The sequence below is a fragment of the Stegostoma tigrinum genome, chromosome 12 (assembly GCF_030684315.1).
Source record: "Stegostoma tigrinum isolate sSteTig4 chromosome 12, sSteTig4.hap1, whole genome shotgun sequence".
Classification (NCBI taxonomy): Eukaryota; Metazoa; Chordata; class Chondrichthyes; order Orectolobiformes; family Stegostomatidae; genus Stegostoma; species Stegostoma tigrinum.
In genome coordinates this window covers 20,916,932-20,935,593 of record NC_081365.1, presented here as the reverse complement: position 1 = coordinate 20,935,593, position 18,662 = coordinate 20,916,932, and the positions used below count along the sequence as shown (strand labels likewise).

At 42.7% G+C, this 18,662-nt stretch overlaps 1 protein-coding gene across 3 annotated transcripts in view; it reads left to right on the top strand.

Annotated features, from left to right (window-relative positions):
- The window catches only part of cryzl1 (crystallin, zeta (quinone reductase)-like 1), an 83,671-nt gene that overhangs the window by 14,263 nt on the left and 50,746 nt on the right, over positions 1-18,662 (top strand). For all 3 annotated transcript variants that reach the window (XM_059650192.1, XM_059650189.1, XM_059650190.1), the window contains 4 exons: positions 1,622-1,699; positions 3,658-3,730; positions 7,032-7,076; positions 7,165-7,233. In XM_059650192.1, coding sequence (XP_059506175.1) covers positions 1,622-1,699; positions 3,658-3,730; positions 7,032-7,076; positions 7,165-7,233 — 265 coding nt within the window. The remainder of the gene's footprint in view (positions 1-1,621; positions 1,700-3,657; positions 3,731-7,031; positions 7,077-7,164; positions 7,234-18,662) is intronic.

Sequence of the window (18,662 nt, the reverse complement as noted above, 5' to 3'; positions counted from 1 at the left end):
GGCATCCATTCCGAAACCAAGGTTTTTTTAAATATTCTTTTATGGATAGTTACTATAGTTGGTTAGGCCAATATTTACACCCTTATCAAGTTGCCCTTGAGCAGGTGTTTGCGAGCTGCTGTCTGGAACCACAGTCGTCCTGTGGTGTAGATCCCATGTTATTGAGACAAGAGGTTTTGGGTTTTGACCTACTGGCAGTGGAGAAATGATATAGTTCCAAATCGGGATGGTGTATGGCAGTGGTTCCTAAACATTTTCTCATTGCACTCTCATCTTAAGGCTTAACAATCATGATGACCAACCCCTGTTGGAACAGTGAGAATGACGTGTTCGAGCAGGAACATGTCTGTTGTAACTTAGTTGAGGCTCCACGGCAGCCATTAATACATAGGATCTGGTGACGCTACTTCGGGAAATTAAGCAAAATACTGTGTATTCTGGAAATCTGAGGTAACAACAAAGTGCTGGAGAAACTTGGCAAATTTGACATATCTTCAGAGATAGAGAGTTAATATTCCAAGCCGCGGGACTCCACTCAGCCCTGATGTATGGTTTGGAGGGAATCTTGCAGGGGGTGGCATTCGCAGGCGTTTGCTACCTTTTTCGGTGGTGATGGTTGTAGGTTTGGAAGGTGCTATTGAATGTCTGCTGCATTGTAAACCCACGGTTAACAAATCAATATGATTGTCAAACAATGTTCCCACTTGCCCTAGCTATGCTGGTGAAGACTTTGAGTTTGGCTTCTTCTCCTGTAGTTGAAGTATGAGCTCACAGATGAAAGTCTGAATTTGCCAGTACGCAGTGGAAGTGTATCTGCGTGAATTTACTTTAAGCCCCTTCAGTTGACTGCATTCTGGAAGTAGTCAAGACTGAGGCAAGTTCAATTGCAACACTTGCATAATAACAGGTAAAGGTGAAGTGGCAATAGAGCTACCAGACCAACGGGCTGCTTTCGCATTAGAGAGAGAGACAACCTGGAGTTTACACATCCAGGTCACCATGTTTCAGACAAGAAGGGAGAGGAGAGGATACTTGTTTATAGTCTCCTGAGCTGGAACTGAACCCACACTGACTCTTCTGCATTGCAAACCATCCATTCAGCCAAATGAGCTAACTGATGCCCAGAGCAGACGACTGCTGATGGGAATTTGAAATAAAATCAGAAAATGCTGGAAGATGCTTAGAAGATCAAGTGCCGACTGTGAAGAGAAAGAAACCGATAAAAAATAAGGAAAAATGTTTGTATGGTGCCCAATCTGCTGAGGTAATCTTCAGCATTTTCTGATTTTATTCTGTCATAGAATAAACTATTTATGGAGAGATAGTGGATGACAAAAAGTTTGATCAAACGGATAAGCCTTAAAGGAAGTGAAAAAGAATATGTGGTGGGGGAGGATATTCCATACCTTAGGGCATTTACAACTGAAGGCACAACATGCAGGCTCCAGGATCTTTCATTTTTCTGACCACATGATGTTGTTGGTATAAACTGGATAGTATCATCAAAAGGCACATCTGTGCAACTGAGGCACAAACAAGGTATTCAGTAAAGGTGAATCAATGTCAATGTCCTATTAATAGGCACATGACTAACAAACATATTTGTTCCTTTTTTTTTTAGGAATCTGTTCCAAGTGTATATGACCATTACATAAAATTACAGGTTAAAGTTTGTGCCTTCAGTCCTTTGAATACCAAGGTAAATCTACTATAATCTTGTTATGTATTTGTAGTTAGGTATATAGATGTATATGCAAAACGGGAGCATGTCTTATTTCACTTTAAACATTGTTTTCTGTTGCATTTTATACTTAGTCTTTGTTGTTTCTTTTGTTCTGTTTGCCTTTACATTTACACCAATATAGCTTTCATTTCTCGTTTTATTTTTCTTTACATAAGTTTTGGTGTTTCCCAATTTAAAAACTGAACTAGCCTTACTGTTTTCATCGAAAGACCAGGTTCAGAACTTCTCGCCCTTCCAATGTATGTGGGCACAATCCTCAGCAATTAGCTGTCCAGTTTTTCCCTCCAACCTTTGGGGAAACAATTAAGCACCACTTTGCACCATGAGAGGACTTGTAAGGAATGGCATTTTCAAATTTACTGCAAGATTGGAAGTCCTGAGCCCTCCAATCTTGTGTTATTTTCCATATTCTATCTCTGTCTTATTGATGCTTCTTTTATGTATTTTCTTTTGGTATTGGAATGAAAAACTATCAGCAATGTCATGTGCAGTTAAATGCAGTCATTGCTGGCATGGTTGCTTTTCTTTATACAAGCATTGTAATTCTGTGGAAGGAGCAAATACCTTCAGGATACTCTCAGAATTGTTTCAAGATTCTCTTTGCCAGGGAAGTAGAGAAAGATTTGCCCAAGGCCAAGTGTTAGGCCAATGATCTAATTGAAGTAAAGGCTTTTCTGAAGGGAGAAGGATGGAGGGTGCACCTAAGCTACTGGAAATGTTATTTGAAAGATGATTTAAGTGTTTTATTGCTATAATAATGTTTCACTATATGAACTTGTGCCCTGTTATGACTGAGTTCTCTGAAGGCCTATTTTGGACAATATTTAGGTAACAAGTTTGCCAACAATACATTTGTGTCCAAAATGACTAGCTGGTAATAGTCTTTGTAAAGAAATTCCTATTCAAATTTAACTCTCTTCCTAAATATGGAACAGTATTTTAAAATTGATACTGTCATTGTAAAGTGAATAATATCAATGAGTATTTATTTACATTGTATTAGTGAATCACGTAACCATAATGAGCCATTGTGGGGTGGGTGGGGGAGATATCTCACCAAGATTAGGGAAGATTATGTTCTTTTTCTATCTGTATCTGGTTACGCATTTTAGAAAGAAACAAAATGTCTTTTTGTACTTCTGGTCTCCGAGACTGAAAGTTAACGAGGTTAAGCATAAGATGAAAATTATTGAGTAAGTAAACAAAGGCACAAATGGACCTCCTCCGCAAAATCCAGATAGTGAACATGAATCCCAAGTTACAAGGCAATTGGCAGTGGGCAGAAAATGTCATATTCCAATAAACCCCTAGTGTACAAGGGAAAAAAAAAATCCTGCTGTAACACTTAAACTAATATTGTACTCAGCATAAAAAATTACTTCAACAGTGATCTTCTAGCATGTGTTATTGTATTTGTATTTTAGAGAACCGTTGTACTGTGTAAAATCTTCAAAGAAGTCCGCTTAATCCCCAAAAAAGTAATTTCCTCCAGCACTGTTGCTCATGAGCAGCAGCTTGACAAGACACATTGCAGAAATTCAACAAGGTTCCTGAAAAAGGACCTTCCAGATCCACAAACACTATCTTGTAGAAGGACAAGGGTAGCAGGTGGGAATGCCAGCATTTGTAAGTTCCTCTCCAAGCCACTCGTCATTCTAACTTGAAAATATGTTGCTGTTCATGCAGGATCATTGGGACAAAATCCTGGAATTCCCCCCCGAAGTCATTGTGGGTCTACTTATAGTAAATGGACTGTAGCAGTTTACGAAGGCAGTTCACAACTTCTTCTCAAGGGCAGCAAAGTGCTGGCAATAAACAGTGGTCTATTTCTCATGTATCAATGTTTTTAAAATTGCAGTTTTAATAAAACATGCATATTTCTTCATTTTAAAAAAATGTCGCTTTGTATTTAGCTGCTGAAGGAACTAAATTTACAGCAAGATTTCTTTCCAATTGGAAGAGAAGTTGCTGGAGTGGTTCTTGAAGGTAAGTGATGATTTGATTTTAATGTAAAATGATTAAGTCTTTCTATCCCTAACCTTTGATTAAAAATTTATCTCGAAATTTTGTTCTGCACAGTTTTTCGTTTGCAAGTAGAAGGACTGCAACATGAAAGAAATCGGCATTTTTTTCTGGTCAAGCACAGAACATTAGTTTGTAGAAATGAGAGCAGTATAGTTAAATTTAATTGTTTTTCCCCAGACTCTGCTTAGAGATCCTGTACAGGATGTGGAGATTAACCTTTCCAACTAGTTCTTAGATCTGTGTGAAATTAGCTAAGTGTTATGACCATGCAATTGGTTTCAACATTGCTGAACAGGGGAGAGAAAGATCACCAATTCTGCTGATTATCTAACGATGAAGTCTATAATTTATAAAAATCATATACACTGGACAACAGTGAGATCCTAGTGGCCGCTTAGCAAGCCAGTACACACCGCCTCTGTGCTTTATGAAAATTTAGCATGTTCCTTTGGGTTGATACTGGTGCCTTTTTATTTCTTCCATCTGATTACACATGATATTTTACACCAACAGGGATTTTGCCCATGAACTCTTGACACGTGGTTCTCTGCTAGGCTGTGATATTGTGGAGATTTGTCATTGTCATTGTACCAGTTGCCCAAAGTATTGCCCACCACCTCTTCTCACAGCAGCACCCCCCACCCCGCCCCAACGCCTGTTCTGACAACCCATTCGAAAGCGGTGAAATTAGTTGAGACTCATGGGCAACAAATTATCAACAATTTTCCAGTATACCACTGCCATTGTATCCACAGCCTGTTGGGTCCAAAATGAAACAAAGAACAAAAGAGAAATACAGCACAGGAAAAGGTCCTTGGTGCTCCAAGCCTGTGCCAATCATTATGCACTGACTGAACTAAAAACACAAACCTTCTGGCCTTATTCGGTCTATACCCCTCTAATCCCCCTCTATTCATGTAACCATTCAGATGCCTCTTAAATGTCACCAACGTGTCTGCTTCCACCACCTCTGGCAGTACATTCCAGGCTTCTACCACTCTCTGCATGAAAAACTTCCCTCGCACATCTCCCTTAAACTTATGTCCTCTCACCTTGAACATGTGCCCCCTTGTAATTGAAACTTCAGCCCTGGGGAAAAGCCTCTGACTATCCACCCTATCTATACCTCTCAGAATTTTGTAGACCTCGATCGGGTCTCTTTTCAGCCGCTGACTTTCCAGTGAAAGTAATCCTAGTCTTTTTAACCATTCAGATAGCCCATTTCCTTCAACGTCCTGGTGAACCTTCTCTGTACTCTTCCCAAAGTTTCCACGTCCTTCTGGTAATGTGGTGACCAAAACCACACACACTACTCCGAATGCAGGCTAACAAGGATTTCCTATAGCTGCAACATGTTTTGCCAACTCTTGTACTCCGTGCCCAGGCCAGTGAAGGCAAGCATGCCATATGCCTTCTTAATCACCTTTGCCACCTGTTTTACCACTTGTAGAGAACTGTGGATCAGTACACTTAGATCATTCTGTTTGTTCATGTTCCTATGAGTTCTGCCATTTACAGTATAATTCACACCTAAATTTGAACCTCCAACGTGCATTCACCTCGCATTTGTTTGTATTTGACTCCATCTGCTATTTCTCTGCTCTAGTCTCCAATCTATCTATATCCTGTTGCATCCTTTCACAGTTGTCAGCAACTCCTCCAATCTTCGTGTCATCTGCAGACTTACCAATCAGACCATGCACATTTTCCTCCAGATCATCTCTTGTTTGTAGTATATATCGGACCCAAGAATGATCCCTGTGGAATACCACTAGTTATTGGTCTCCACTCTGAAAAAGCACCCTCCCATTGCTACCCTGTGTCTTCTATGACCGAGCCAGTTTTCTATCCATCTAGCCAGCTCACTTTGAATCCCATGTTACTTTAGTTTTAGTACCAATCTGCCACGTGCATATGGGTTATGGGGTACATAGGACCCCGCAACCAATGTCCGTGGCCCTAAGATTCAAATTGTAAAGCCTGAGGTCCTCCACTGCAGAGACTTTAATTTTTCATCAAATTTCTTGAAGACTGCTGTTGTTTGAGGAATAGTATTGGTGTTGAATAAATGACACCATTGCGTCCAATTGTTTCACTCCTCCATTTAATCCAACCCCCTCTCATTCCATGCAGACCAGTAGCACTGCCACCTCACATTACTCTCATGGGCTCACACTCTCTGTTCCTGCACAACCAGCTGGAAGTCCTTAATTCAATGGCAGCCTCAGATGCATCCTTTTGTTTTGCATCTCCTGTAAAATCATCCCTGGAGGCACTGCTGTGAACAAGGTTGAGTCCCCACAATGATCTTGATCACTAAAAATATGAAGTCTGAAAGAGTCATAACTGAGATAAACCATGGATGGACAGTAGGCTTTCTTCCCTAACAACAGTAAACCTCTGGGGTTTTTACGATGGTCTGATTGCTTTGTGGTGTTTGTTTTTTACTGAATTTTTAATACCATCTACTTATAAACGGAATTCATGGTAAAATTATCATAATGAATTTCAACTTGCATTTCCTGGATTATCAGTTCAACTGTTCGGGTTATTAGTCCACTGCTGTGTACTACCACTGTGATTTTCTTCAGAGGAGCAAAAAACTGGAAGCTTAGGGAGATCAAATATATGACCGATTGTAGGAATAAATGAGCCTAGTCCCAAAAGTTAACTACATACCATTAACCACCAGCTTCATGCACACAATCTCTTTAGGCACTGTAGCTCCAAATATGTGACCTAATCTTATATATCCACTATTGTAAAGCTACAACCAGTAATTGCTGTGTAGTTGGATAATAAAACATTAGAAAATTGACTAATTTAACTGTTTAAAATCATTTTGGAGGAACTGCAAAAGCTTTTAAAAACAGATGTTCAGAGTAGAAAAGAAACAATTAAGCATTGCTGTGGAACTATGCCTTTCTGCTGAGTTTTTGAGGCTGGCACACCACAGTATTTATTCTTCAGCTCTGCGTTGGGATGTTTTAATTTTTGAAAGGAAAGCTGTCTTCCTGTCCTAGGCCAATAATTGCAGTTATTTTTTTTCCAAAACAAACATAGCCTTAAAACTTTAAAGTCTAAGAAACATACCAGCAGGTTTGCCTATTCCAAACAGAAGAAACTTCCTCGCTTTGATAATGGATAGCTGTTAGAATTTATTTCAAGAATGTTCCCATGTTTAAAAATTAAGTAGACAATAATGTACTTTCGTTTGTTTCAAACTATATTTAATGATATTCTTTAAATATACTTTTTTCAGTTGGACCAAAAGTGAGGTTCTTTAAGCCAAATGATGAAGTAGCTGGTAAGCAAAATCAAGATGTATTTGATGTATATGCCAATGTTTTTGAAATTCCGAGGTTAATATGTTCACTGCTATGCCCTTTTCACAGGGATTCTGCCTTTGGATTGCAAAGAATCTGGACTGTCCGATATTCTGCTTGTTCATGAACATAGTCTTGGTAGGAAAAAGTACTGAAATATCAATTTTTTTTTTCTTTAAGATGTTGTTTTGAGTGCTTGTGATTTTTTTAAAAACTATTTTATTCTCAATTTTAGAGAATTTTGGTTTGGAGTTGTCAACAGGGAATTGTAAGAAAAATGACTTTTTGACTGTGTTTAATTGTTTGCATTGAAAGGAAAGCAAACTGAACAAGCTTTTGTTTATTCATGAGGTCAGGCCTGGAAATTAATTGCAGGTTGGTTCCTGACCAAACGTTTCTGCAGACGTTTCAATGCTGAAGCAGGATGTTGTAGTTAAACAGACAGAAGAAGTTGGCTATTAATGAGGTTAGAATGTGGGAATTTATTCCATCAAGCCTGGAAAAGACTTTCTGCTAAAGAAGATGACAGAGGTTGAGTGGTAACTGTGACTTGATATAGGAGATGCTCAGTCTATCGGGGAATGATCGGAGTTTGAATTGATATTGGATTGTGCTTTTGAAGGAAAAGGCGTCTGCCTGTTGATTGCGCAGCATTGTTTTGAATTCTCCCTGCCTAACCTCCCATGAGCAGCTGAGGGAATAAACAACTAAGTTATGAGTACCCAACCAGTCCCCCTCCACTGACACCCTCATCCACCTAGCCGAACTTGCCCTCACCCTCAACAACTTCTCTTATGATTCCTCCCACTTCATACAGACAAAGGGGGTGGCCATGGGTACTTGTGTGGGCCCAAGCTATGCCTGCGTCTTCGTAGGTTACATGGAACAATCCCTCTTACATACCTACACTGGCCCTAAACCCCACCTCTTCCTCCGTTACATTGATGACTGTATCGGCAGTGCCTTGTGCTCCCAAGAGGAGCTTGAACAGTTCATCCACTTCACCAACACCTTCCACACCAACCTCAAGTTCACTTGGACCATCTCCAACACATCCCTCTTCTCTCTGGACCCCTCTGTCTCCATCTCAGGCAACCACCTAGAAACCGATATCCATTTCAAGTCCGCCGTCATCCACAGCTACCTAGAATGCACCACCTCCCACCCACGTACCTGCAAAAATTCCATCCCCTACTCCCAATTCCTTTGCCTCTGCCGCATCTGCTCCCAGGATGAGGCATTCCACTCCCACACATCTCAGATGTTTCGTTCTTCAAGGACCGCACCACCCACCCCACCCAGCAGTGGTCGAGAAGGTCCTCAACCATGTCTCCCGCATTTCCCACAACTCATCCCTCACACTGCGTCCCTGCAATAACCACCAAAAGAGAATTCCCCCCCCCCCAGTCCCCTCATACCACCCCACCAACCTCCGGATCCAACACATCATCCTCCAACACTTCTGCCATCTACAATCCAACTCCACCACCAAAGACATTTTTCCATCCCCACCCTTGTCCGCTCTCCGGAGGGATCACTCTCTCTGTAACTCCCTTGTCCACTCCACACTCCCCTCCAGCCCCACCACACCCGACACTTTTTTTACCCTGCAACCGCAGGAAGTGCTACACCACCTCCCTCACCCATCCCAGGCCCCAAAAAGTCTTTCCACATCAAGCAGATGTTCATCTGCACATCTGCCAATGTGGTATACTGTATCCGCTGTACATGGTGTGGCTACCTCTACATCAGGGAAACCAAACGGAGGCTTGGGGGCCGCTTTGCAGAACACCTACGCTCGGTTCGCAATAAACAACTGCACCTCCCAGTCGCGAACCATTTCAACTCCTCCTCCCATTCCTTGGATGACATGTCCATCCTGGGCCTCCTGCAGTGCCACAACGATGCTACCCGAAGGTTGCAGGAACAGCAGTTCATATTCCGCTTGGGAATGCTGCAGCCCAATGGTATCAATGTGGATTTCACAAGCTTCAAAATCTCCCCTCCCTCCACTGCATCCCAAAACCAGGCCAGCTCGTCCCCTCCCCCCACTTCCCAAATTGTTCTTCCCCTCACCTATCCCCTCCTCCCAACTCAAGCCGCACCTCCTTATTCCTACCTTCTAACCTCATCCTGCCCCCTTGACCTGTCTGTCCTCCCCGGACTGACCTATCCCCTCCCCACCACCCCACCTTCAGTCCCCCTACAGGCTCTATCCCCACTCCTTTACCCACTCCTTTAACTTGTCTGTCTCCTCTCCACCTATCTTCTCCTCTATCCATCTTCAATCCGCCTCCCCCCCCCCCCCCCCCCCCCCAAATTATTTCAGAACCCTCTCCCCATCCCCCTTTTCTGAAGAAGAGTCTAGGCCCGAAACGTCAGCCTTCCTGCTCCTCTGACGCTGCCTGGCCTGCTGTGTTCATCCACCTTCACACTTCGAGTACTACTGCCTTCATCTGCATGAAATTCAAGGCAACCCTGATTGACGTCTCCAGAAAATCAATAGAAGCCATCATCTTTTAGAATATGGCATACAGTTCTGGTCACCCTTCTCTGGGAAGGAATTTGTTTAAACTTGAGAGAGCGCAGAAGAGGTTTTACAAAGATGTTGTCAGGACTGGACGGTTTGTGTTCTAGGTAGAGACTGAATAGACTGGGGCTCTTTTTCCCTGGAGCGTTAGAGATTGAGGGTTGCCCTTACAGAAGTTTATAAAAGAGCGGCATGGATACAGGGAGTACTCCAGTTCTTTCTCCTTGGGTGTGCAAGTCCAAAATTAAATGCGTAGGTTTAAGGTGAGAGGGGAAAGATTCAGGAGGAACAGGTGGGGCAAAGTTTGCACATAGAGGGTGATGCGTGTATGGAACAAGCTAACAGAAAAAGTGGCGGAAGTGGGTACAATTACAACATTTACATGTCATTTGGATGGGTATATGAATAGGGATTTTTTAGGGATTATAAGCCAGATGCTGGCAAATGGGATTAGGCCAAATTCAAAAGCCTGGTGGGCGTGGCTGAGTTGGATCGAAGTGTCTGTTTCCAAGCTGTATGACTGTCTCTGTGGAACAATGCATTGGACAACAACTGAAGTCCTTTGACTAGTTATGTTATTTTATTTCATTTATCCTTTAACTGTTTGCTTATCTGCCTGTCCTTTGTACAAAAGAGGCTGAAAACACAGATTTGGAGGTTAAAGTGTTATGGACAGGAGCAGGCCCCTCAATGTGTTAAGAGGGTAGCCCAGACCCGAACTTTATATTCTTTTAAAGGTAGATGTGAAGTGGGTGTTGTAGATGTGATGCAACTCATCGAACTACTTGACATTAAGCAAAATAATTTATTGAAACACTACAGTAAAAATATAAACAAAGAGGAATTTGGAAGAACATAACTCTTGGAAAACTGAACCAACGGGTCGGTACAGTACCTCTTACTAATTAGGTGTTCCAATATAGTAACATCCATATACACACACCTTGGCAAAAAAGCAAGTTCAGACACCGATTCTTACATGCAGTTCTCCAATTTCCCAGGGGGAAACACCATCGAGAAATTTTAGAAAAAGTAGCAGATAAGAATCATCTCCTTAAGCTGCCAACTCTTCTGAGGCCTGATGGCTTCTGATTGCTACAACTATTTTAAAAAAACTAGAGAGCCTGATCTGAGAGAGCTGGCCGCTCCCATCCAAGCTGCTTCCATTGTTCCAACCTTCTTATTGAAGGCCTCCTAAGTTGTTTACTTAAGCAGTGTTTATTAGCCAATTCAGTACCTCTGTCTTTACAGTCTCTCTTCAAACAGAAACCCAGGGGAAAAAATAACCTTTTAAAAGTGACGTCATTGTCACACAGGCAAAGATCCATTAGATTACTTTGTTATTTAATTTTTGCTCTGCTAAAGTAATGTTAATAAATTTCTAACTCATGTTTAAGATTATAAAATGGTGTCTGCAGTTGATTATTCAAAGTCTAGGATTGGCTGTTCAAAAAGTCTTGTAGGGACCATTGGGGTCAATTCTGAGGGTCTTGTAAAGGTTTTAAATTGTGTTGCAAATGTCGTGGCAGAAAAGCTGACTTGGTTCAGATGGCTGTCTCCATATGGTAGCAATATGTAGTTGTCTCCCTTGAAGTACAGCTGTGAAATAAATCAAAGCTTAATTTTGTTCTTGTGAACAAGTGGCAAAGGCGTTGACGATAAAATAACATTTAGGTTAATTGGTATATGCTGAAGCAGTCCATGTCCAAATGCAGAATGCAGCACGATGTAGATAGTATCCTGATGCAGGTTGATGTGTAACAAGGAATATTTGTGCGATCCAAGTACCCAGCAATGAGCATCTCCAACAAAGAATCTCACCACCACCCTTGATATCTAAGGGTATTTCCATCTTTTGATCAACATTCTAGGAGTTACCATTGATAAGAAAGTTAATTGGACTAGCTATTGTCATTACTGTGGCTACAACAGCAGATCACCACAAATGCCTCCTGACTCTCCATGGCATGCCCATCATCGACAAAACACCAGTCAGGACTATAGTGGAAGTTCCCCACTTTACTTGGATGAATGCAGCTCCAACCACACACATTCAAGAAGCTTGACAACCAGGATAATGCAGCCTGTTTAATTGGCACAGCTTCCATGTCACCCACACCCCCACCATCAACGTTTAGTTGCTGTGTCTACCTCAGAATCACAGAAATGTTAAGGTGCAAAAGGAGCTCCTCTTCAGTAGGTTTTGCCCAGTCAGGAGGGAGAGATTACATCCAGTGAGACACAGCCTTAATGAAAATACAGTTTTGAGATGAAAATAGAAGTTGCTGGAATATCTCAGCAGGTCTGGCAACATCTTTGGATAGAAATCAGAGTTCCTGTTCCTTGAAGAAAGGCCACTGAACCCAAAGCGTTATCTTTGACTCCTTACCTTGAAAAAGGGTCATTTTATTTTGTTTCTGATTTGCAGCGCACAGATTTTTTTTCAGGCATTTTTTGGTATGTTTGGACAATTTGGAGGCAGTAGGAGAATAGAATTGATAAATCTTCCTCTACTTTAAAAGTTTAAAACTCAGAAGTCTAATGGAAAGGGTAATAAGGTAGATGACTGAGGTACAGGTATTGGTCAATCACCTGAAGCCTGAATACGTGTTAATTACTATTGAAGCTGAGGTAGTATATCTCACTTCGCCTTTGTTTAAGAGAGGGCCTGTTGTGCGCTTTCTATCATGAAATCTTGCATGGTCAGGAAGGCAAGATCATATCCAGAATAAGACACCGCCAAAGTGAGTATACACTTCAGTGAGTTGGGCACTTTTTTTCGGCTTATAGTTTGTAAGGTTTCTTTCAATGGGTTAAGTTGAGGCTCAGGATCAGAGGCCTTTTGCAAAAGAGTGACATCACAAGTAAACTGTAAGTTAATTGGTTGGTGATAGGTACTAATTTGACTAATATAGGTAACATTCAGATTGAAGCTAAATAGGGAAATTATTTACAGGCTGTAAACTAAAGAAAAGTCCAAAACTTTAAAAAGTCAAGTTAAGAACAAGGAATTATAATAAAGATGCTGGGCCAGGCAATGTATTGTAATTGCATGATGTGGGAGCTGGTGAACCCCTTTGTGCTTCATTGTGACTGCATCTGTAGCAGGTATTGGTTGCTTCAGGAACTCTGGCTCAGAGATAATGCACTGAGTCTGAGCTTCGAACACTAAGACTCATCAGAGAAGGGCAGAGTTACCTGGATGCTGTGTTCAGGAGGCAGTCACACTCTTTAGATTAGCTACTTCTAATTTAGTCAGTGGTCAGGGACAGAAGCGTGTGCCTATGAGTGAGGCTGTTCGAGGGATCCAGGAGGTAGTGCTGAAGTTCAGTCCCATGGAAAAGGTTAGTGGGAAGGGTTCAGCAGCGGTTACTAAAATTTCCAGAAAGGGTAAGAGGACAGAGAGTACGGAAAGGGCCAGGAATCTAACTTGAGGCACAGCAGATAAAGGAACAATGATGAGAAAGTGGGCAGGCAACGTAGGGCTGAGGGTGTTGTATTTATATGTGTGCTATATGTGGAACAAGGTAAATGAGCTTATAGCACAGGTTGAAATGTGGTGGGAATCACAGATGTGGCTGCAAGAAGATCACGGATGGGGGGAGGTGAGGCAGAAAATAATTCAGGAAACAAAGGACATGTAGGAAAGGCACTTGGCAGCATGGCTTTGTACGGGAAAGGTCGTATCTCTCAACCTTGATTGAGTTTTTTGAGGAGGTGTCAAAGATGATTGAGGGCAGGGTGGCAGATGTTGTGGAGATTGACTTTAGCAAGGGCTTTGACAAAGTCCCTTGTGGCAGGCTGATTTTGAAAAATGGTGAATTCACATGGCATCCACGGTAGGATGTATACAGAACTGGCTGAGTCATAGAAAACAGTAGTGGTGGAAGAGTGCTTTTTTTTGACTAGAGATTTGTGACCAGTGGCATTCCACTGGTATCGCAACTGGGACCCCTGTTGATTGTAATATATATAAATGATTTGGAGGAGAATGTGGGTGGTCTTGATTAGTAAGTTTGTGGACAATGCAAAGATTGAGGGAGCTGCAGATATTGAGGATTGCCAGAAGATACAGCGGGATTTAGATAGGCCGGAGAATTGGGTAGAAAAGTGGCAGATGGAGTTTAATCCTGACAAATAGAAGGTGATGCATTGTAGCAAATCTTGTGCAGAAGAGAAGAATATAGTAACTGGCAGAACCCTTAGTAGCATCAACATACAGAGGGAACTAGGTGTATAGGTCCACAGTTTCCTGAAAGTGGCAACACAATTGGATAAAGTGGTCAAGAATATTTATGGCATGCTTGCTGTTATTGATCAGGGCATAGAATATAAAAATTGGTGAGTCATGTTGTAGCTATACAGAACTTTAGTGAGGCTGCATTTGGAATATTGTGTACAGTTCTGGTTGCCACTCTGCCACAAGAATATGGAAACAATGCCCAAGTGGTATTATCATTGGACTGTTAATCTGGGGACCTGGGTTTGAATCCTGCTGTGGTAGATAGTGGAATTTGTATTCAGTATTGTATTTGTATTCAAATTATGAGACTAATGATTACCATGAAACTCTTGTCAGAAAAACCTATGTTTTTCCTCTAATGTCCTTTTGAGGGAAGGAAAATGTCATCCTTACCTGGCCTGACCTACGTGTGACTCCAAACCCACAGCATTGTGGTTGGCTCTTAACTGACCTCTGGGCAATTAGCGATGGGCAATAAATGCTGCCTAACCAGCCTTGCCGTCATCCTGTGAATGAATAAATAAAAACATGGTTTTGGAGAGAGTACAAAAATGGTTTACCAGGATATGCCTGGCTTGAAGGGTATTAGCAATAAGGTGAGAGTGGACAACCTTGGTTTGTTTTCGCTTGAATGTCAAAGAATGAGGATCGATCTGAAAGAAGTTTACAAAATTATTCGAGGCATGGATAGTTTGGGTCTTTTGTTCACCCCAGTGTAGAAATGCCAATTACTTAGGAACATAGTTTTAAATTAGAAGAGGGTTACGTTTAAAGATGATGAGAGGTGAGTCCACACAGAGTGGTAAGTGCCTGGAATGTATTGCCAGAGGAGGTGAAGGGAAGACTGCAGCAATGTTTAAGAGGCATCTTGACAGATAAATGAATAGGTAGGGAATAGAGCGACATGGACTGAGTAGAGGCAAACGGTTTCTAGTTTGGAAGGGCACTGTGACTTGGCACAGCCTTGGTAGGCGAAAGGTCCATTTCCTGTGCTGTACTGTTCTTTGTTATTACAATAATCACGAGGGACTTCAATGTGCAGGTAGACTGGGAAAATCAGTTTGGTAGCGGATCTCAAGAAAAGGAGTATGTCTTTTTTGATGAGATGTCTTTTTTTTTGGAGCAGCTTGTGGTCCAACCTACTAGGAAACGTACAATTCTGGATTTGATGATGTGTCATGAGGCAGACTTGACTTACAGAGGTTAAGGTCAGGAAACCCTGGGGGTAGCAACCGTAATAACATAGAATTCAATTTGAGAGGGAGAAGCTGAAATCAGATGTAATGATATTACAGTTGATTAAAGGTAATTAAATAACTGAGTCAGGAGCTGACAAGAGTTGCTTGGAAGAGGAGCCTAGCAGGGAAGATGTTGGAGCAACTGTGGCTGGAGTTTGAGGGTAATTCAAGAGGCACAAGAATTCATCCCAAGGAAGAAGCAGCAAACAAACGAGGCAACCATGGTTGAAAAGGCAAGTCAGGAACAGCATAGAAGCAAAAGAAAAAGCATACAGTGTGGTGAAGATTACAATCCAGAGGATTGTAAAGCCTTTAAAAACCAGCAAGGATAACTTTAAAAAAGTAATAAGGGGGAGAAGATGAAATGTGAGAGTAAGCTCACTAGTAATAGAAAAGAAGGAAGTAAGAGTTTGTGTTTTGGATATAAAAGGTGATAGAGGCAAGAATGGACACAAATAGATGCAGGGACAGGTAATGTTAGTGATGGGGTAGGCTGCAGAAGGATTTGGGCTGGCAGGGAGAGTGGGCAAAGAAGTGGCAGATGGAATATAACATGGGAAAGTGTGAAGTTATGCAGTTTGGTAAGAAGAATAGAGATGTAGGGGCAGCACAGTGGTTAGCAGCACTGCCTCAGCAGGAAGGACTTAAGTTTGATTTCAGCCTTGGGTGACTGTCAGTGTGGAGTTGCACATTTTCCCTGTGTCTGTGATAATGGGAACTGCAGATGCTGGAGAATCCAAGATAACAAAGTGTGGAGCTGGATGAACACAGCAGGCCAAGCAGCATCTCAGGAGCACAAAAGCTGACGTTTCGGGCCTGGAACCCCCTTCAGAGAGGGGGATGGGGAGAGGGAACTGGAATAAATAGGGAGGAGGAGGCAGACCGAAGATGGAGAGAAAAGAAGATAGGTGGAGAGGAGAGTATAGGTGAGGAGGTAGGGAGGGGATAGGTCAGTCCAGAAAAGAAAGACAGGTCAAGGAGGCGGGATGAGGTGCTAGATAGGAAATGGAGGTACGGCTTGAGGTGGGAGGAAGGGATGGGTGAGAGGAAGAACAGGTTAGGGAAGCAGAGACAGGCTGGGCTGGTTTTGGGATGCAGTGGGGGGAGGGGACAAGCTGGGCTGGTGTTGTGACGCAGTGGGGGGAGGGGAGATTTTGAAGCTTGTGAAGTCCACATTGATACCATTGGGCTGCAGAGTTCCCAGGCGGAATATGAGTTGCTGTTCTTGCAACCTTTGGGTGGCATCATTGTGGCACTGCAGGAGGCCCACGATGGACATGTCGTCTGAGGAATGGGAGGGGGAGTTGAAATGGTTCACGACTGGGAGGTGCAGTTGTTTGTTGCGAACTGAGTGGAGGTGTTCTGCAAAGTGGTCCCCAAGCCTCCGCTTGGTTTCCCCAATGTAGAGGAAGCCACACCGGGTACAATGGATACAATATACCACATTGGCAGATGTGCAGGTGAACATCTGCTTGATATGGAAGGTCATCTTGGGGCCTGGGATAGGGGTGAGGGAGGAGTGTGGGGGCAAGTGTAGCATTTCCTGCGGTTGCAGGGGAAGCTGCCGGGTGTGGTGGGTTGGAGGGAAGTGTGGAGCAGACAAGGAAGTCATGGAGAGAGTGGTCTCTCCGGAAGGGAGACCAGGGTGGGGATGGAAAAATGTCTTGGGTGGTGGGGTCGGATTGTAGATGGCTCAAGTGTTGGAGGATGATACGTTGTATCCGGAGGTTGGTGGGGTGGTATGTGAGAACGAGGGGGATCCTATTGGGGCGGTTGTGGCAGGGGCGGGGTGTGAGGGATGTGTTGCAGGAAATGCGGGAGATGCGGTCAAGGGCGTTTTCGACCACTGCGAGGGGAAAGTTGCGGTCCTTGAAGAACGTGGACATCTAGGATGTGCGGGAGTGGAATGCCTCATCTTGGGAGCAGATGTGGCGGAGTCAGAGGAATTGGGAATAAGGGATGGAATTTTTGCAGGAGAGTGGGTGGGAGGAGGTGTATTCTAGGTAGCTGTGGGAGCCAGTGGGCTTGAAATGGACATCAGTTTCTAGCTGGTCACCTGAGATGACCGAGTGCTCTGTAAGAATTCTCTTTAGGTTACCAGACAGGTTCACTTGGCAGGTAGAGGACTCAGAGTCTGTACTTGATGAAGTGTAGAAGGATGAGGGGGAATCTGATGGATTGAAATTTACAGAATACTGAGAGGCCTGGATAGAGTGGATGTGGAGAAGATCTTTTCACTCCTAGAAGAGACTAGGATCTAAGGGTACAGCCTCCAAGTGAAGAGTGTCAAGCCTTGAGAACTGAGGTGGAATTTCTTCAGCCAGAGGCTAGTGAACATGTGGAGAACATTGAACATTGCTGCAGAGACCTGAGGAGGCCAAATCATTGAGTGTATTTAAGACTGAGATACATCGGTTTTTGATTAATAAGGGCATCAAGGGGGATAAGCCAGGAGAATGGGATTGAGAAACATATCAGCCATGATCAAACAGTGGAACAAGCTCCTTGAATGGCAAGGCCTAATTCTGCTCTTTGTCTTTTAGTCTCCAGGTCCAAGGAGGGCATTTGGCCCAGCATGGCTGCACCAGCTCATAAAACAAGCTACATTGCTGAGTGCTAGTCTCCCACTTTTCTCCCCATGATCTTATCCGACATTAGTTTATCCTACTAAACGTCCAATGTCCACCTGAATGTCTTAATTGGGACTACCTCTACCACACTTCCAGGCAGTGAAGTGCCATATCATCTTAAAGGTACCTTACTTTAGCCGTAGAGGATGAAAACAGGCGCTCTGGCCAATTTGTCCATGCAGACCAAGTTTTCCTAAATTTCTTAGACAAGGCACGTAAGAAACTTACCAATCCTCCATTGTTGAAAACCCATGACTACTATTGTCTAGAGCTGCAGATACATGGGAATATCACAATTTGTAAGTTTCCCTCCAAATCACCAACCATGCAGACTTGAAAATATATTACTGTTCCTTCACTGTTGCTCAGTCAACATCCTGGAACTCCTTCTCTTATGACTTTTTGTATGTGCCTGCACCAAATCGTGCACTTCATGAAGGCAGCTCACCAGCACCTTCTCAAAGGCATCTCGGGAGATCTCCCATCCCATAAATGAATAAAAAGTAGCATGCCAAAATGTAAACCCAATTTACTAAATACGCTGTTTTTAGTTGTCTAAATATAAATAAATTGGTTAATAAATTTTGCTTGAAGTGTCACTTTTTCACATTCTGATCAAAGATTTAACTTATTGCTAAGCCATCTGGGTATGCAGATACAATAACAAACAGATAATGTGAAACATCCCATGACTTTTGGACTTGATGTCCTAATCGATTTTGAGTGCCATGCCCATTTTGTCACAGGGCTAATCTCTGCAGTATTCAACGTTGCAAAATAAGATGCATATATAGGAAAAAGTGAGGCAGTTGCACAAAGAAAATCCGAAAGGCGCAATGCAAGAGCAGCAGAAAATGAAGAGGTGAGGGAAAGGATAATGGATAAATGTACAAGGATTATCGTAAGCGATTACCTGAGACATTTAG